General features: G+C 39.6%; 2 protein-coding genes across 2 annotated transcripts; both read right to left on the bottom strand.

Annotated features, from left to right (window-relative positions):
- Window positions 1-260: 260 nt before the first annotated feature.
- Window positions 261-8506, bottom strand: lamp1a (lysosomal associated membrane protein 1a). Its single transcript, XM_084359283.1, has 9 exons — window positions 8043-8506; window positions 4023-4129; window positions 3702-3921; window positions 3302-3463; window positions 3000-3208; window positions 2786-2911; window positions 2634-2700; window positions 2379-2546; window positions 261-1315 (listed from the first exon to the last, which is right to left on the bottom strand). The coding sequence occupies exons 1-9, from the start codon at window positions 8095-8097 to the stop codon at window positions 1176-1178; spliced, it is 1254 nt and encodes a 417-aa protein (XP_084215409.1). The 5' UTR covers window positions 8098-8506; the 3' UTR covers window positions 261-1175.
- Window positions 8507-10296: 1790 nt separating this feature from the next.
- On the bottom strand, window positions 10297-19275 carry cul4a (cullin 4A). The gene is made up of 20 exons (XM_084362266.1): window positions 18638-19275; window positions 17441-17556; window positions 16958-17061; window positions 15910-15979; window positions 15756-15829; window positions 15510-15672; window positions 15329-15418; window positions 15139-15221; window positions 14700-14767; window positions 14109-14227; window positions 13818-14010; window positions 13538-13642; window positions 12945-13055; window positions 12611-12696; window positions 12344-12451; window positions 12056-12169; window positions 11865-11970; window positions 11600-11772; window positions 11314-11466; window positions 10297-11210 (listed from the first exon to the last, which is right to left on the bottom strand). Exons 1-20 carry the CDS (start codon window positions 18777-18779, stop codon window positions 11115-11117), a joined length of 2274 nt encoding a protein of 757 aa, XP_084218392.1. The 5' UTR covers window positions 18780-19275; the 3' UTR covers window positions 10297-11114.
- Window positions 19276-19499: the final 224 nt, after the last annotated feature.

The following is a 19499-nucleotide window of genomic DNA, read 5'->3' as shown; positions in this document are numbered from 1 at the left end:
AGTTCTTGACCTCAACTATTAATTCAAGTGCACTGTGATTAAGGCACAAAGGGCTGCTCTCTTGTTCTAACAAAGCTGTGTAGTTTTTTGTTCTGTGTCTGGGTTTTGTGGCCCTTTAAACTCACAGTACTGACAAAAATAACCTTGGCGTGCATCCCAGTTCCGACTATTTAGTGTTGACGCATACCTGGTTGAATAGCTCAGAGTAAACATCTGTGTTTACACAAAACAAGTTGAAACAAAGCATAAAGAATCAGTGCTTGACTTTTAAGATGTTTATTAACTTTCAGAAAGATGCATAATAGAAAACGAGATCAAACCATTTTCTACAAAAATAAAAGATAAAATCACTACAGTTCTTATTAACATTTATTCAAGGGGAGAGGGGGAGAAAGCAAGAATAGAAAATGAACCCATGCACCTGTTCACTTGTAATGTTAGATTTTGTTTTGTTATGTTTGGCCAGACACACTGTTTACACAAAGCAGCTAATCCCTGTTTATATCATCACAATTACCCGACTGCATTTGATTAGTCTGAGTTGTGCCTCAGTGAACTATTGGGTCAATTCTGGCTTTTTGTCAGTCTCCACTGTGAAGGTATATGCTTGGAAAAGACGCACATTCAGAGCTTTCCCTTTTCTTGGCGTCACTGGGATTATCTGATGCTCATGACGTTTAAAAAATGTTAGTGAACAAGCCATTGGAACTTTTAAAAAATGTTCTCTGTCCTACATTTCATTTGACTCTCCCTCTAAATCTTTCATTGCATGGGATATTAAATAATTACACAGCTAAAAACAACAAACAGCAGTTCAAGCAAATCCATCCTAGAACATAATGAAACAATAGACAGCTGAAGGTGAACTTGCAGCAGCAAATTCAAAATGCCTCCATCCTTGATTATTTGAAGACTCGTGAAGTCCTCTTGGGCTTCAAAAAGATGCACACCATCTAAATTTAGCAGGTCTTTGGCTTCTCATCATCATCATCATCTCACAGAGGAAGTGAAAAGAAAAGAAAATATCCAGGAGGTCACATAGGATATGCAAAACATGCAGTCACCCCAGAGCAACAGCTGCTCGTGTCCACAGTCTTATTAAATGCTCACTCACACACTCAGGTTCATCTTTCCATCATTCAGTCTGTCAGGTTTAAGTTAAATGAAGCGTTCGTTCAAATCGTCTGGTAACCAGCATGGCTCCTCTTCCTGCCTATTAGATATGCAATGAGGACAATCAGTACCAGGCCGGCAAGAGCTGCTCCGACAATGATGGGGATGAGCATCTGGTCTTGGTCCATCTGACACTCCTCCGCTGGAGACAGAGTGAAAAAAGGGACGAACAGAGAAGACAAGAGGTTAATTTCTATTGCAGAATTTTGTTTCTAGAAATGTCATTTATGTGCAGCAGCTTTCTTTGCATTTACAGTCGGGCTGCTTGATGCAACCATAATTCATTATGACTGACAAGCATTAAATGGTTAAACATGCTATTTAAATGGTGCTGGAACAGAAGGATTACTGATTCTGAACCCTTGTGTATCCCTGGTCAAGACCACTGAATCTCTCTGCCCACATCTGACTTTTCACCCTCTTTGATGGCTGTTTCCCCGGTTTGAGAAACAACAGAGCCAAGAGCTTCCTAAGTGGCAATAAACATCCTGAGCCAGAGCCACAAATACACCCATAAATAATAGTGTGGATGAGCTTGGTGCACTTCAACAGGTTTTTACAGAAGAAACATTTAAAAGAAAAACTAGATTTTTTGGGAAATGTGCTAATTCACTTTCTTGCCGAGAATTAGATGAGAAAATTGATACCACTCTCATGTCTGCCCCCTAAATATGAAGCTACAGCCAGCAGGTGATTAATGTAGCTTAGCATAAAGACTTAAAGCAGAGGGAACAGGAAGCAATCGTCTCTCTGGAGTTAACAAATAGGCTAATCAGGCTCTCTCAAGCTTATATTTTTATAAACTAAAAATCTATCTTGCTTATTCAATTTTGTACATAATATGTATTGTCATGATAAAATATGACAAGATGTGGTTTTAGGGAAAGTTCTATGCTACAATTTCTTCTGTTTACACAAGTGTAAACTCACTGTGATGCCACCTGTTAGTTTGTTGACTCGGTGTGTTTTTGCAGACATCACAGGGGTATTAATCCTATCTAACTCTCTGAGAAAGCATATTCCCCAAAATGTGAAACTTCATGAAAAATGTTAAGCTTATTAGTCTACTATAGCATTTGTGATATGGCAAATTAAGTCTCATTATCTCTCCTATGCTGCAGAGTGCTACCTACTCCTACTTCAGACTTAAAAACTTGGGATAAAAACTAGATCCCAGCATGGAAGATAAAAGAGAGCATTTGTACCTGTAGCAAACTGGTTGGTGGTGACTTCAAAGGGTTGGACTTGCAGTCTGAATGTGTTGAGGGAGAAGTTCGGTACCACAGCCAGAGTTTGCTCTGTGTTGCACATGTAGGAGCGTCCCAGCGTACTCCGCAGGTAGTTGAGACTGGTGTTACTAGCTGAGATGGGAGCTGTGGAGAGACACGGGCCATTAATACTTTGAATAAATTAAATCAGAGCCGAGAAAATAAATATGTTGCTTGTTACAAATGACTTACTAGTCATATCAGACCAATTAGCAAGCAGAGTCAGCGCATTCAGGTGGTACTTGTTGCTTGTAGAGTTCTGTCGATGGGAGCAGATGGGTTAAACAAACAAAAGACAAAGTGACCATGTAGCTAAATTCAAGAAAGAGGAGGGATGATCTTACCAGAGTGAATGTGAAGTTGAGCGTGGTGGTTCGCCCCTCTGTCAAAATCAAGGTAGCACTGCTGGCTTCACATAATCCTGATGAACTTGTCAGATTGGGAGTCACGTTAACTAATTCTTGGATAGTCTGGCAAAGACAACAGAGATATATCTGGTGTATCTGAAGTTTGGACTAAAATGTATTGATTATTTTCCTATATATTTTCCTCTTTTACCTTATTCTGAGATCGAGAAAAATATGAGACATTGAGCTGCAGTCCCATTTGGGCCAGGAGACATGCAGTGCCGTTGCTGTTGTTCACAGAGTACATGCCCCGTTCAGGTGTTCCTGGAGGGGTCGGTGCTGGAGTTACGGTCGTTGTAGCACTGGTTGTGGTGGTGGGGGGAGCTGTAGTACTGGCCTGATCTGCCATACATACACTTTCTGTGACAAGAGGAAACATAAAGAAATATGTAATCAGCAGGTGCAGAAGGACCCTAAAAAACCCACCAGCTCTGCAACAAATCAGCGTCATACCTGTTGGACTCAGGTCATTTTCTGGCATATATGCCTCCAGCCTCATGTTAGAGAAAGTGACTGTTTCTCCACCAACTCCAAAAGTGGCGGGGCTCAAACAGCGGTATGTTGTGTTGAGTGGGGCCCAAATGCCAACTGAAGATGACACCACAGTGACCACATCTAGGACAAAATCAAACATACAACAGATTAGTTATGCAGTAAGTCTATAATATAGTACCTGTGGAATACGAATCCATTAGTTCTTTGTTTACAAATGAGTGGACATTTTTTCTACTTTATCTAGTTTGATCTGGCGTTAATGTTTTTGTCTACACAAGCTCCACATGCACTGAACCACATTTGACAACAAGCCCAATCTGCACTGCATTGGACAGTTAGTTGCTGTATTTGTTCTCACCGGAGCTGTTGGCCTCCGGGAAGATAGAAGTATCACTGAGGTTGTACTGCAGCGACAGGTTTGCGACACTATACAGACTCCCATTGGTTGAAAAGCTCAGCCCCAGCGCATGGCCAGGTCCGAACACCGCCACAAGCCATGGTGAGTTTCCGTCTGTGCCGCATGAACTGCTGCCTGCATCGACTGTGGTGGAGTCAGGAAGAGAGACCTGCACTGTTCTCTGAGGAGAGACAAAAGACACAGCTGGTGTTCATGAGGATATAAAATCAATATGAATGCTTTCAGCGATGGAAAACAAATTGTGGTTGTCACTGTCCATACCGTGCTGTTGGAGGTGTTGTATGTGATGGAGAATGATGCAGTCAGCTCAGCCTTAATGCAGGTGGAGTTTCCCTGGTTCACCTCAAGGGTAACGGCCTGAATGCGACCTGTGGATGGGGAACATAATCTTAAAAACAAACTTAATCAAACTTTAATTATCCTTAAAAAAAATACCCCTTGAGTGTTTAGTGCTTAACAGATTATTAACGCACATTTGTGACCTGATGATGAGTTAGAGCGCTAATACAGTCCAGTTTGCTGATAAAAACATTTGAATGCTGGGTGAAACAAACTTTACTGTTTTGATATTAGGAGAGCTGCAAACATTAATCGATAAGTAATCAACTATTCAATTAATCGCCAACAATTTTGATTTGATTGATTGATTGATTGATTGATTGATTGGTTTGAGTATTTTTTTTAAAATAAAATAAAAGGTCAAGATACTGTGAATACATTCTGGTTTCTTTACTCCTCTATGACAGTAAACTGAATGCCTTTGGTTGTGTATTAAACAAGACATTTAAGGAACTCATCTAGGGATTTGGGAAAACACTGATTGATATTTTTCACCATTTTTCTGACTTTTTGTAGACCAAACAACTAATTAATTAATCATGTAAATAACTGACAGATTGCTCGACAACGAGAATAATTGTTAGTTGCAGCCCTAGATATTAGAATACTGAGTATTATGTATTATTGTATGAGTATTAGGAATTCATATCTGGGTCTTCTGGTTTGTATTTCACTGACCTGGTTAGATAACGGTTATAAAATGAACACAAATGATAACAGTGATGATTATTACAACATCAGCAGGGTTACATGATGCGGTGCCCTACATACACAATAAAACAGTTCACACAAGCCACCAGCAGAGGTCGGCAGACAGCTAAAAGTGACAGAGCATTTTCTGACAGAAATGCTAAACTTTTAGAGCCGCTGCTCAACTCCAGACTTGTAAATGGTGTAAATGAACATGGTGCCAGTGTGGCTTCTAGGAACAGAATAACCAAGCAGCATCTACCAACTCAGCCAACCTGGCAACATCCACACCAACATTGTGAGCTATTAATACTTTTATTACCTGGAAACTGCAAACTCACTGTGGCATGTCTAAGTGTGGGCTATAGTGGCTCTTCAGGACTCATGTACTTATCAACCCGACAACTCACATCCTTAATAAAACTAATGCACACATGTATAATACTGTGACACAATACAGGAGTTTCACCACTTGATTCAAACTTTCCAGAATGTCTACAAAGAGGTTGAGGCTAAAATGTGACCGTTGTATGACCGCTACTATTACTCTTTGGTAAAGCACAGACACGGATTCTTATTTACTGTACTGTACAGATTGTGTTTTACTTCCTTATTCTGTCTGGTCAGACTTGCGTGATAAAGGACTTTTCAACTCAAATGACTCATTAGGCCACCAACGCTGGCAGGTTTCAAATTCACTTGCCACTCTCAATTTTTTACTGCTGAGAGGGATTTTTGGGTTTGAAAATATATACAGTATATCCAAATAGTAGCGGCTGAACATCTTACATTGCAGACAGATTTATTTAGAAGTTTGGCATGTGGTCTGACATGTACTAATATCATGACTCACTTATAACACAGCTGACTGATTGATTGAGCTCTTCCATCTTTCATATTCATCTCACTTCCCTGTCTGTCATTTTGAGCTTTCTCCATAAATATAATCTATTGATCTTAACAAAAAGAGGGCTACGCTTCATCCTGTCAGTATCTATCAAACACACACTCCCCTCCCTGCTGCTTTGCCTGAAACTTGACCCCGATGTGACCTCTCTGTTCACTCAGTAAACACACTGCACACGGTTTACACAACATTGCAATCTGATCGTGAGGTAAAAGCAGCAGTGTGTACAAAGTATCAAGCTTCAGATTGCAGCGTTTAAACAGTCAGTGCGAAGAGAATATCAAAACAGAAAATTGTCCCTGTGTTGTGAGGAAATGCTGGTGCAGCAGGACTGAAACCCTAACGTCACATGGGTCTTTAGTTCAGACGTTGGTGCTTAACAACAACAGTACTTAACATATGTATTTGAGAATGGGCAGTAAGAGGTAAGAGCTTCAACTGTATTGGCCTGTTTTCCTGCATCAGCAGCCAGGAACTGTGTGTTCAGGGTGATTAAACTGGTCAGAAACTAACACTGTCAGTAGGCCTCTAATGGGCTGTGTGCAACACAAAGCCATCATAGCGGTCACGTGAAGCTCTCAGACGACACAACAATGAGGCCAATCTGCTGGTCCACAACATTAACAAAACCTGGCTGTTACATTAGAATAGAATAGAATGAGTCCGAGGTCTTTTCCGGTAACTCTGGTTTGTTTTGACATGACAAGTTAACGCTGTTACCTGAGGACAGTTGACCTTTGGATTATATTATTTGGATTATCATATTCATACTCAAGACACAAATTAATATGTAACTAATTTCTACATCCTACACAGGTGGTTCAAGATGTGAAGACTCCTCACCTCGCCTAACAATAGCATACCTAGCTTAGTTAACAGTTAAGTTATACATAAAACGAAAGTACACTGTACTTGTGTTAATGTTTAACGTTAATGCATTACACATGACTGTGTGTATGTGTGTCACACATTTTATTGGTGTTGTAAAAAGTAACCAAAAATCATACCAGAGTGAAAGTAAAGATATTGTGTTGAAATATTACTTTGGTAAAAGTTAAAGTCACATGTGAACAGTGCTTGAGTACAAGTCTTAAAGTATCTGATATTTAATTTACTTAAGTATCAAAGGTACAAGTAATGGTAAAATTAAAGGCTACATATATTTACAGGCCTGTGTCAACTGAATACTATGGATCGAACAATTATCGGCCTGACAAATTATCAGATCTAATATTCAGAATTTTTCTTATTATCATAATTAGGGTTTTTTTAATCTGATCTGATAAATTAATTTTAAAATTCACTACTTTAACTCGGATGCAGTTGTACAATGCATCAATAAGTACAATAGTACAACATTTTCCTCCAAAAGGTAGTGGAGTGGAAGTATAAAGCAGCAGAAAACGGAAATACTCAAATAAAGTAAAGATACATCAAAATTGCAAAGTGCTTGAGTAAATGTATTTAGTTAAGGTACATCAATAAAAGTAAACATATCGTGTTAAAATATAACTTTGGTAAAAGTGAAAGTCACTCATAAAAATAGTACTAGAGTAAAAGAGTTAAATATCTGATATTAAATGTACTTAAAAGTACAAATAAAAGTAAATTATATCTATACATTTTTTCATTTATGCATATGCTGTATATTATGGGTCCATCGATTATCGGCCTAGCCGGTCATCATCTTCTTTATTCTGAATATTGTAAAACTTAATTTAAAGATTGCACTCATGTGCCTCTGATGCAGCATGTAATCTGAAAAGTAACTAGTAACTAAAGTTACCAAATTAATTCAGAGAGTAAAAAGTCTAATATTTGCCTCCAAAAGGTAGTGAAGTGGAAATATAAAGTACAAGAGAATGGAAATACTCAAGTAAAGTACAAGTACCTCAAAATTGTAATTGAGTACAGTAGTTGAGTAAATGTACTCACTGCATATTATGTAGGTTGTGTGTAACACACATAAGATATATCTAGCACATTTCCAGCTAAATTGAGTTAGCCAGCTAACTGCTAGCTCGTTTGCAGATTATTATCTCGATGAAAACATGAATAGACTGTTCTTTAAAATGTCACACATTGTCGGAGGTGACATATTAAAAACACATTTGTGCCGTTCAAACACCGGGTCACACCCAGATATTACATTTGCCACAGTCAAAGACAATTAAAAATCAAAATTGAACAACATGTTTGAGCTAGCGTTACTTGTTTCGGCTAAACTCAGTTAGTGAAGCTAACACCGACACCGCGGCGGACCAACGGTCGACTCCGTGACGCTCGGTCCGACGGTAAGCGGCAAAAACGGACGATGAGCTGCTTTTAAACCGCACAACACTCACCGAAAACCGCAAACCAGGCGATGATGAGCGCTGCCAAGGCGTGAGAGAGTTTCATCCTTCGGGTCGACACCACACCACGGAGCACACTTCACTTCTCTGTCCCTGTGGAGGAAAGAAAAGGCGCCCGGAGAGGTGGCTGCAGGCGCAGGTGGGTCCGCACGACGCACTGCCGAGCGCACTTGACTTCACAGAATTAACGGACCGTTGGTTTAACGTGAGGCGACACTGTTGTTGTTGTTGTTGTTGTTGTTGACGACGTTCCTCTGCTGTGAAGTCTTTTTTACCATGTCCTAAAGCACGTCCTGTTAGTAGAAACGGTCCATAAACGCGGTTAGATGTCGGTCGGAGCCACAGTGACTGAACGAGCCATGTCCCGTCATGTGAACTGGTAGCATTTAGAGCTGGCCGGTCACGTGAGACCGCCCCCTCTGTCTTTCACGAGGACCGGGCTCTATTCAGGGCAACACTCGCCAACTGTCCTCAAACAAAATGGCAATAACAATAAAGAGACAGCACATCTATCCTGCGCAACTGCATACAAAAAAATGCTTGTGGACTTACATAACTGTGCATAGTGTCGGGTAGGTGAGACCAACAGGGTGCAGAGACACCTACTGAGAAAAATAGTGCAGTTCCAGGAGTAATTAACTCACAGCAGGGAAATATGACAAGCCAATTAATTACAAGTAATTGAATGTAATAAATAACATGTAAATAAGTAATGTATGTATATGTATCCAGTATGCTGCATTGCTTCTTTGCACAACTTGTTCAAGTCGTAGACCGATTATGGGCCCTGGACGATTGGCGGGCCAATATTCAGAATTTTTCTGATTATCGGTATCAGATTGCCGATCAAAAAAACTAATTTTAAAATGTGCTACTCACTCAGAGTCCTGTCTACAACAATATATGATTGCTAATGTATCACAATTAATGGCCTATAACCACTGAATAATCTGAATCTGCAAAGTAAGATTTATCAAAGAAACGTAGTAGAGTGGAAGTATAAAGTAGCAGAAAATGGAAATACTCAAGTAAAGTACCTAGAAATTGTACTCGAGTATATTGTACTTGACACAAAGAATTTCATTTTTATTGCAAATGAATATCAGTCCCAAACATCGATTTTCAGTCTCTTTGATTTCTAATAATTGGTTTCTGCTGTGAAAAAGCCATATCAGTCCATTTCTGTGTAGTGCATGAGAGCAATGTAAACTGGAGTCAAATTATATGTGTACACGTACTTGGCCAATAAAGCAGATTCGGATTCTGAAATCAAATGTATTGAGCTGGGAGGAAAAACACCAAATCATTTGCAGGAGTACATTTTCTTCAGTTGGTATGTTTGCCTTCTCTTCTTCAAATTCACCAAAATCATAATAAATATCAAGCATGGCATTCTAAACACAGCGTTCCAGAAATTATTTAAATAAATGGCATGTAAAAATATCTATATGGTAGGGCCTGAAATGTATAATCTGGAGCACAGTATGTGGTTGACTATAAGGTAGCATGTGAGAGGCCACACACACACACACACACACACACACACACGCACAGCTGTGCAGGCTGCAAAGTTATGGGTAAGTCAGCTGACACCTTCATCAATTCACGAGGGTGTGCAAAACCCTAGAAGGAACGCAGAGGCTGCTTTAATGCTGCTGTCCAAGACTTATCAAGACACTGCCACATTCCCCCTGCATAGTTCAACCTCGCTTTTTAACAAAAGACATGCTGTTTTCTTGTCTTAAAATGAGACTATAATGTCAGACAGCTAGCTCTCGTCGACACTGGTGAATAATCGGTTTCCTAATCAGACAAAAGCTGCATTTTCACTGCTGTGATAGTGAAAGTATCAAGAAACTGCCTTTCATTTTCAGTTCCATCTTACAGTAACTTGAGATTGATTAAAATCCTGAATGGCTCTTTTTTTAAAAATCAAAGTGATGACTGTTATTTATTGAAAGTAGCCAAATGCCTTTTAAATACTTAACAGACAACAGTCCGCCTCCTTATTGTATCATTTGGAGCTGTGTGATACAAACTGGAAAAGGACCATAGACTTGAGATGTGTGACAGACTTTCTGGTCTACGCATGTCCAAGTCAGAAATCCTCCTCGATACTCACTTGCTCAAACTAAACTTATTCCACTATTATTAAGTCACTTTTGTTTTTACTTAGATTTGCTAAAAACACAAAAAAAGGAAAAGAACAAAACTACCACTAGCTGGTTGTCTACAAAATCATTCATTGAATCATTAAATATCCATTTATTCAGGTTCACTTTTCTCACTCTTACATAGAATACAATCTGATCTACAAAAACGTCAGCACATGACATTGGACATTTTGGTCAAAACATATAAGGTACCCAAAGAAATACCCAAGTGGCTTGCCTGCATGTCATTTAGCTTCTGTGTCACAAGCAATAAACCCTCCCTCTGACCCAAAACACGTGTGACCCGACCCAACCCCTCTGGCCCACTTCATTGTTCACAAGTCTCTTTCTCAAGTCTCTTCTTGTCCTCAACAGCTGTTTCTCTGCCAAATCAAGCAACCAGCCAATCAGGTTTACGCTCAGCAGTTTATGCAGCCATTCATAAGGACAGCCCCTCAAACAAAGAAAAAAAAAAGGAAGAAAACAAAACTCAAGACAAACCAACTATAGTAGAAAATAAGTGATTTTAGACTGACGTGATGAGGAAAAAAAGATCCCACTCCAGACGAGGAAAAAAAACAAAAACAAAACAAAAACAGTGGAAAGTGCTAGTTATTTTCATTTGAGTTTTGCATTAGCAAATCTGTAAGTCACATAAACCACCCATCAACAACCCAGACCACTCCTCCAGCCCCATCCCACTAAAGATAACGCAGAGTGGGAACAGTACAGCCAAGTCTCTCTCGTCTCTGGAGCTCTGTGTGATCTGGACGCTGCATCCAGGATTGTGGATGGAGGGAAAAACGGGCACCAGAGGAGAGTCGGGCGGCTGAGGGGCTGTAATGCTGTTTTTGGGGTGCCAGCTGTACGCTTGCTGTGAGGAAAGCATGGCAGCAACAGCGGTACCCCTTCAGGCAACATAGTGGTACTGGTTAGGAGTCTCCTTGTCACGCTCCATGTAGTCTCTGTCTATGAGCGACTCGATCCGCTTCTTCAGATCACCCGGCTGTGGAGAGGAAAGCAAGTCAGGTGATGTGGAGCTTTACGAGTGCGTACATGTGTGTTAGAAGAAAAATTTAAATAAAGAAGATGAGAAGCTTAAGATTGACCTTGACAGGGAACTTCAGCTGGTTGTAGAGCTCTGATACCAGAAGGTTGTGACTGAGGGTCTTCCTCATCTTCATGATTCGCACCACAGCTGCATCAATCTGATACTGTCTGTCTTGGAACACACGCTCTGTGGTGCTGACCTGCTCCTCTACCTGTGTGGAAAATGTGTTTAAAAACTAATGAGAACCTTCACTTTGCACAGGAAAACACACATAGGTGGTAAGTAAAAAAACTGCCCTGATTAAGGAGGAGGAGGAGGAGTGTGTCATATACAAGTATTTTTACCGTTTCTTTCATTTGGATCTGGTTGATCTTGATGCGGAACAGTTTGTGTTTGAAATCATTGTTGAAATTGAAACGGTCTCCATCCTCCACGTCTTTCCCTCGAGGGTTCTTGTTGAGGACTCGTGCTTTTCCGCAGGCCAGTGACTGCAGAGTACGCCTGAGCTCTCCCTCCTCTGCACGGGACAGGAGAGAGTGATAATGTGATACAGCAGGTGCCTCTTACACAACAGAATAGTTGTGCTACATATTTAAAGACATGTGTTACCTATGCCAGTGGCAGTGCGAATCTCCTCCACGCTGAACTCCTCTCCCTCATTGAACATCAGCAGCACCAATGTCTGGAACAGAGAGACCTGCAGCTCCTTCTTGCCCTGCAGGATATGATATTCATTGTAAGAGCAGTTCATTCTCTCTCTCTCTCTCTCTTTTATCTATGCTCTGTTAGGATGCCCGTACCTCTTTAAACTCTGCCTTTAGTACAGCGTGGCCTAGTGTGGGCTGCCACTGCAGCTTCCTCCCACTGTGCTTACCCAAGTAGAACAGCTTGAACACCTCCTGGAGTTTGACCATCTACCAAAACATAAAGAGATGAAATCTGTGAAAAGATTGTCCTCAACAGAGTAACTTAAGCATTAGATGATGACCCTGCTATGATGAAACAGTAACATACAGTGAACCTAGGTCTTTTGTAGGACTAAATACCAAATAGTCTGATGTTCAGCACCCAAACATAGAAATGCTTACCTCTGGGGGCAAATGGACCTCCATGGGCGTGTATGAAGGCCAGTAGCCCATAGTGAGGATGTTGACAGTGAGTTCTATGTTGCTTGGCTCACTCTGGTTCTGTATATACTGAGCAGAAATATCACAACGTTTACAATTATGCATGCAAAATGCATTCGATGTCACAGTACAGTGGAATGCATACACACTCTGTAAACATGGCTTCAATCTTTTAAAGCTACACACTCACATTTTGAGTGTGTCTGTGTGCACAGAGACTGAAAGTACCTGTTTGAACTGGATCATTATGTCTTTGGACAGTTCCATGTCCTTGAACATCCCCTCTAGCTTGCTGGTAAATGCTGCTCCGCATTCTGGAGGATGTCAAAACCACAAGACATCACAACTGACTTCTTCTCTCACCACATATGCACCAATGACTGTCTATTTTACATTTTACGCAAAAAGTCATGATGGTGTTTATACTGTATGGGGCAGGCCAGGTCAACAAAACTGTGTACGTCTTACAATCCTATAAAATGCTAGTGAGCCTTCCTTTCACAGCATAGACATAGAGATTAGGATCAGTTTGCTAATTCAATATATAAGACATTTGACTCACCATGTTTGAGCTTGGAGAGCATGGACTTTTCAGCGTCAACAGAAGCACTCTTGCCGACTAGCAGACGTTTGGCCAAGTCCTTCTTATAAAAAGCTTCAAACACGTCTTTTCCTGGGGGGAAGAGACAGGTCAAAAGTGGTCATCAGAATGTACAGAGCTCAACAATAAGGATTGCCAGAGGCAAGCAAAATGCGACGTGGGGCTAGTAAATCTAGCAACTCACTTGCACCATCTGGCAAGTGGTAAAAAAGAATTAAACTCATTCTCATCTCTAAGAAAGAGTTGCATGCGCAGTACTGAGTGGGCAGCAGGTTAAGACGTTTGTCAGCTGAAACGCAACATATCATACGAATTATTCTAGACACAGAAGTTTAGTTGAGTGGTCCCAAATAGAGGATCTAAGAAAATAGGGTGTCATATACTGTGAACTACAGATTATAAAGCTGCTTGAGGTAAATCTGTGATACTGGATGACATATAAATCAAATGTACTTGACTTATATGTGTTCATCACACACGTGCACGCACGCACACACACACACACACACACACACACACACACACACACACACACACACAGACGTTTAACTGACCGTGTATGAAGCGAAAGATTATCATTATCTTGTCCAGGATTCTCTCCAGCTCCTCCTCTGTAGCCTCTTTGTTCCCTGCTCTTAACTTTGAATCCACATATTTAGCTGGGTGGGAAGCAATAACCAAGAAAGCTGTTATCACATGCTGGAACAACTAAATACCACAATAAAAATGTGCTGTGTAAAATTGCGAATGAGTACAAAGATTGCATTTTATACATTTGGAAAGCTGTAAAAAGCATTCGACTACCAGAGCATGTCATGTATTTGCCTGACTCACCGATAAGTTCAGCAGGTTTGTTGGGCCTCTTGTTGATAAAGGTCTCAAAGGCTTCCTTCATCGCGTTGATGAATCCCTCGTTCCGTGCAAAGCAGCTCTGTGCCACATTGTCCATCTTGTCCTTGAAGTCCAGCAGGTCTTGCACCATGTCCTTGTCTTTCTCTGGAGTACAGACGATCTCTCCACCGAAAGACTGAAACCAGAGATAGTTTCAGTAATGCGTACACGCATTTCTCAAGGACATGGAATATTTTTCTTGATGGCTCTATATTGGTTGAGCTATGTGTATACCTTTATGTAATCCCTCCAGAACTGCAGGAGTGTGGGGAGTCCTCCCTTCACTTTGCTGAACAGCAAGTAGAGGAGAGTCAGCTCAGTCACACGATTCTCATCCAGCAGGGTGCTCAGACCTGGCACAAAAATATTACACTATTATTTAATATATCATATAAACAAAACTTCAACCACATTTTGCAATTATGTGTTTATGACTAAACCAAATTCACTAAAATTTTTGGACGACTGTACAAAGAGGGAAGATTAGATGTTTTGCTTTAGTCACGGACTGAGCTCTTGGAAATTTTAATCACGACCGTTTCATGGCAATTCATAAAGCAAATGAAGTAAACAGGCTTGATTAAGATTTAAAGCAGCAAACCAAACAGCATATGACTCAGAGAAAGTGGAACACCTTACAATGTACTGCAAACCAAATGAATAACAGCAAAAACTAATTCACCAAGAATTATCATAGAATAGAATCAATAACCCTCTGGCATAGCTCATTAAAAAACACTTAACAAAATAAGCTTCACAAATGTAGTCTATTTCACCACAAACAAGCTACTGTGAAGGGTTCATTGAAGTATTTCACACACTCACCCTTTTGTAGTATTGCAGTCATATGTTCTCCTAGAAGTTGTTTCTCAACGCAGCTAATAAGTGGTTTCCTGTGAGGTAATGAGGAGAAAACAAGAGAAAAAATGTATCCAAAATTGGGACATATACATATTCAAAGTCTGTCCTTTTATCTGGAAATCAACTCATGATGTTTCTGCACAGAAAATCTTCCAGTTAAAGTCTTGTTGTTAATCAATTATTTTCTTGAAAGCTAATGAGAACTGGGGTTACATCTGCTGGTCCAAGAGTAAAGACAACAAATACATGCAAAGATACCATTCTGTGCATGTGTACTGTATTTTTGTTTAGTTACTATAAAGGTTGATATGCACATGAGGTGTTTTTTTAATTAAATTTATTAATTAAGGAATAATGTATATTTTGTATACAGCACATGACATGAAATGTAAAAGAAAATTACTGAGTGCTCTGGTCGAGGTAGCTCATGATCCGATCATTCTCCTCCTCCAACCTACGAGCCACATGGTGCAGGTACTCAGGCACCTGGACACATACAAATACACATATTTATTATCCTTGCATTATGTGTTTGTCAGGGAATGAATTACTGTGACTGCATGATAAAATCATCCTTTAATAGTCTCACTCACATCTCTCTCCTGCATCAGCCGCTGCCCTTCTGCTGCGTACAGCCGATTGGTCTCAATCAAAAACCTCTCCTCGAAGGAATCTCTGTAAACCTGAGCAAAAGTTAGATAGTCAGGATGTTAAAACATTGACACACATTTAGTGTTTCTACAGAACTGTTGTAGTAAACAGGTAATCAGGTACCTGCAGATCCGACAGCATGCCCAGTAGACTCCTGAGCAGACTGCGGTCTATCGTCTCTCCATTACGCTCAAGTTCGATTTGCTCCAAAATGCCGTCTACTGTGCGCTTCTGAACTGCGCTGTCGCTCACAATGTGGGTACGAAACAACTCCAATCCAGTGTCCCTGCAACGTATACAGAACATCAGCCTCCTACACAAATAGTAAACCTTTACAAACAGAGCAGTTTAAATGAACCATAGTTTTACCAGATAGAGGGGAGTAGGGAGTTCTGAAGCACATAGGTACGATCCAGGAAGAGAAAGATACTTCGGATCATAATCTATAAAGAGAAAATATAAGATTTAAACTTTCCTATTAGCAGAGAAAATTTTTTTCATGTCTTTCAAACATCAGACTTACAGTTTGCCTGCAGTGGTCCTGCCAGCAGCGATTCATTCGCTTCAGGAAGGAAAGGTTGTCCAAAGACTCTGTGAGCTCCATGTTAAGGAAAAAATCTTCAATTCACTCATACATTGAACCACAATTATAAATGATCATATTTCACAGTACTCTGTTGCTTGGCAGCATGCATGAACACAGTGGTTTCACTTCTCGTTAGCTCTAAAAGATTCAGTGTCCAAGCTGTGTGACCCTAACTGCATCTACTCTAATCTGTCCTGAGCAAAGGTTCCTACTGAAAAGAAAGAAGGAAATAACTTTCTAAATTTAAACCCATAAATCCCAGTCCAGCAAGTCTAAAAATAGCTATAAAGGAGGATATCAAATATGATTCAATAAAGCTCCTATAATTGGATTGCCTTTTATTTGAGAAAATTGTGGTAATCTTGATGTTTTCTTATGATGCTGCTTTTTAAATCGTACAATATGTCATGTCTTTACTCCATCTGCCAGCCACAGCCCCATTTTGTGTAGGATTTGAAAATACTTGGGATAACTGCCAAACTTGCTATATGTTGACCCCTTGTGAGAAAAGACTGCAACAACATCTGAAGTGTGCCAGCAGAGTTTAGTTTAAAGCTGCCGTTGCTGACGAACATACAAGCAGCATGTTATTGTTGTGTTTAACAGCAGACTACAAACAAACCAAAAACAGTTTGGTTTAGAATGAAAGATTCAGGATTAACTTAATTATCATTACACAGCCAGGATTGTACAACAAAATGATAGTTGTAGTTCTTTTGTGCTACTTATGATTAAATAACAAAATCATAAAAATAATAATCTTATTATTTCAATTAGGGTAAGTAAATCATTGGTTTAGTACAAGTAAAGACTGTTTTTACAAGGTAAGGTATTTACTTTCTGTGAAGGTTCACTCTCACAATGCATCATAATTCAATATGTAAGAACACCTTCACATGTATCCCATTTATCCCAACCTCAGTAGATATTTCAACATAATCGACACATGACTTGCTTGATGTAGCTGTGCACAGAAAAAGGATATTCTCTAAACTGGTAGATCTGGGCCTGCACATGATCTTCACAGACCTGCCGTAGCTGCTTGTACAGCGTTGGCGAGACTTTATATGAACAGAGGTTCTCTACCGCCTTTGAGAAAAAGAGGGAGAGAGACAAGGAAGAGAAACAAGAGCACAAGAGATCATTTTTCAATTACGTTCAATCACAACCAACAGTAGGAACTCTTATAAAATGGTTTCCTGGATTTTTTGTAATTTTTTTTACAAGTTGTGAGTACTGTACTGTATATTATACAGTATGAATCTACTTTTATGTTGAAATGAAGTTGAGACTTTTCATATCAATGATATCTAAAGTCACAAATCTCTAAAATGAACCATTGGCAACTTCAACTCTGTATTGTATGATCTGCTGAAAGAACATGTGTACAGAACTATAAAGACTTTTTACAAGTCATGTTGAATTGTTTTGCACTGAAACATTTTGTTTAAACAAAAGAACAGCAAACCTGATAGAGCTCTTCCAGATTGTACTTGATAGACGTGCTGTTCTGGATGGCACCCACCGCATCTCGTAACTTCAGCCAAGTGTCCTCCGTGTAGTTCTCAGCTAGTTTTGGCCTATCTGTTACAAAAAGCCGGCAACAGTGTTATTTAAGAGCCAAACAAGCCATCACACAGTCACTAATGCAAATGAAAACAACATTATGTTTAACACAAACATGATAAGTTGCACATTTGATAACCATCAGGCCTCTGACAAATATTAATACTTAAATAATGTTTCTACATCAACATTTGCAATAGGCAGTATTGTTTAAACAGTATAATGGTTAAATATGCTCATTTATACAAAGTTATGTGGGCTTTCATGGTCAATATTGGGATATCCGACAGTAAACTTCGGAGCGCCTGCATCACCACACACTTTGGACCCACAGGTAAGAAAGTAAATAAATACATGTTCTTCATGGAGTAAAGATGCAGAAACCAAGTGTGGTTACAGAGCCTGAGTTTCAGTCTTTTACATTTTGTCAGAAGCACTGCACAATGAATCAAAACATAATCAAAATCACAATATGGCCAAGTGCAATATCCAAAACACAAGACGCTGTAGAGATGTACTGGCCTAGCAATCTTGTGAAATTAAAAACTGTTAATATCTGTCAAAAATAATCAGAATAATGTTTTTTAACCACAACGTGCAGCCATATTTTTCCATTAAAAAGACTTTAACCTATAAACAAAAAAATATGGTTCACTTTTATTTATTTATTATATCTCCTGTATGTTATAACCAAGGAAATTATTATTTTCATTGCTTCCTCACTAATGATGATTTTTTTTTCTTTTTTAATTTTGTGATTATGCAAGTACTTGCAAAAATGCAAAGTTAATATTTTTTGTTTAAACTGGTGTAGTAAGCAACTTTTTTTTTTTGCAATAAAAGCTGTAACCAGTGTCTGTTTTTTAATTTGAGTGTGCAATCATCCTCTGATGGGACAATCAGAGTTGTGAGGAAGCATCATAGTTAAAAAAAAAAGCATATTATACTTCATATTTGCTATAAAAACATGTACACAAACCAGAGTAAAACAACTTTTAACAGTATAATCTGAAAGTTACATCTTGTGTCGTATCAAGACAAATCGATGTGACTTGTGGTGTTGCAGATATCGGAGGGGGGAATCGATCAGTCACAATACCTTTGAAATTTTTGATCACTAATTTCTTTGAAGCGCCGGTTTTGCTTGAGGCCACAGCGGAGGTCCTGGCCATCCCGTTGGGGTTGTGCTCCGTTATGGCAGAGAAGCTGGCTCTCTTGTCCTGTCGAGTGTCCTCTGCCATTATCAGATTAGCGCTTTGGCTTAACGCTGTATGGTTCAAGTGTTTTGCTAAGTTAGTGTTGGATTGTTCAGTAGCCTGTTTATTTACTGTCAGCGACACAGCCTCTTGGTTGAACCAGTTGTCTTTGGTTGGCAGCGCAGACAGTCGCGATGTATTTAAAACACATTTACAAACAAACACTAACAGATTAATCAATCAGAAAACATAACTAGCGTCTGCTAAGTAAACAGATAGCTAGCTAACAGTGTGATATCTGAAACTGCAGCACACTTTAGCTACCAGTTCGTCTTCTCCACAACACTTTAGCTTTAGCTGTATGGGCTAGCCCACGCCATTATAGACTAAGCTACTTATAGATTTTCACTAGTTCAATTATTATATTTTTCGAAAGTAAGCAAAAACGTAAAAGAGACATAGTTCGCGTTGATATAACAGACCTATATTATTGGTGGCTGCCTTTACCCACATAGCTAGCTAGCACAACAAAATGGCTTTTCTCAGACAGTTCAGTTGGACAGGTGCATCCTGGGTGAAAAGCAGCCGAGGTGCGTTCAGCGGCAGCTTGGACTTTTACTGTCAGCTACAGTTATTTTTATACACATTTACGTTAAGACAGGCTGTTTTTAGAGGACCAGATTTTTTTTTTCCTGTATATTATCACTCATTTAGACTTACAACTCATAGTCACAGGGATCATTCTACAGTAGCAGCACCGTAAAA

Source organism: Pagrus pagrus, assembly GCF_965226575.1.
Source record: "Pagrus pagrus genome assembly, chromosome: 1".
Classification (NCBI taxonomy): Eukaryota; Metazoa; Chordata; class Actinopteri; order Spariformes; family Sparidae; genus Pagrus; species Pagrus pagrus.
Note: the sequence above shows the minus strand (reverse complement) of the source record. Positions and strands in the feature narration are given on the sequence as shown.

Excerpts from the sequence above, each read along its gene's own strand:
- lamp1a (XM_084359283.1), bottom strand. The coding sequence starts at position 8,097 with ATGAAACTCTCTCACGCCTTGGCAGCGCTCATCATCGCCTGGTTTGCG. Across the intron at positions 2,547-2,633 it reads TAATTGGTCTGATATGACTA|CTCCCATCTCAGCTAGTAAC; the intron begins GTAAGTCATTTG and ends GTCTCTCCACAG. Across the intron at positions 1,316-2,378 it reads CACCAACCAGTTTGCTACAG|CGGAGGAGTGTCAGATGGAC; the intron begins GTACAAATGCTC and ends CTCTGTCTCCAG.
- cul4a (XM_084362266.1), bottom strand. The coding sequence starts at position 18,779 with ATGGCAGAGGACACTCGACAGGACAAGAGAGCCAGCTTCTCTGCCATA. Across the intron at positions 13,643-13,817 it reads CAAACCTGCTGAACTTATCG|CTAAATATGTGGATTCAAAG; the intron begins GTGAGTCAGGCA and ends CTTCCCACCCAG. Across the intron at positions 11,467-11,599 it reads AGATCCAAATGAAAGAAACG|GTAGAGGAGCAGGTCAGCAC; the intron begins GTAAAAATACTT and ends TTTTCCACACAG.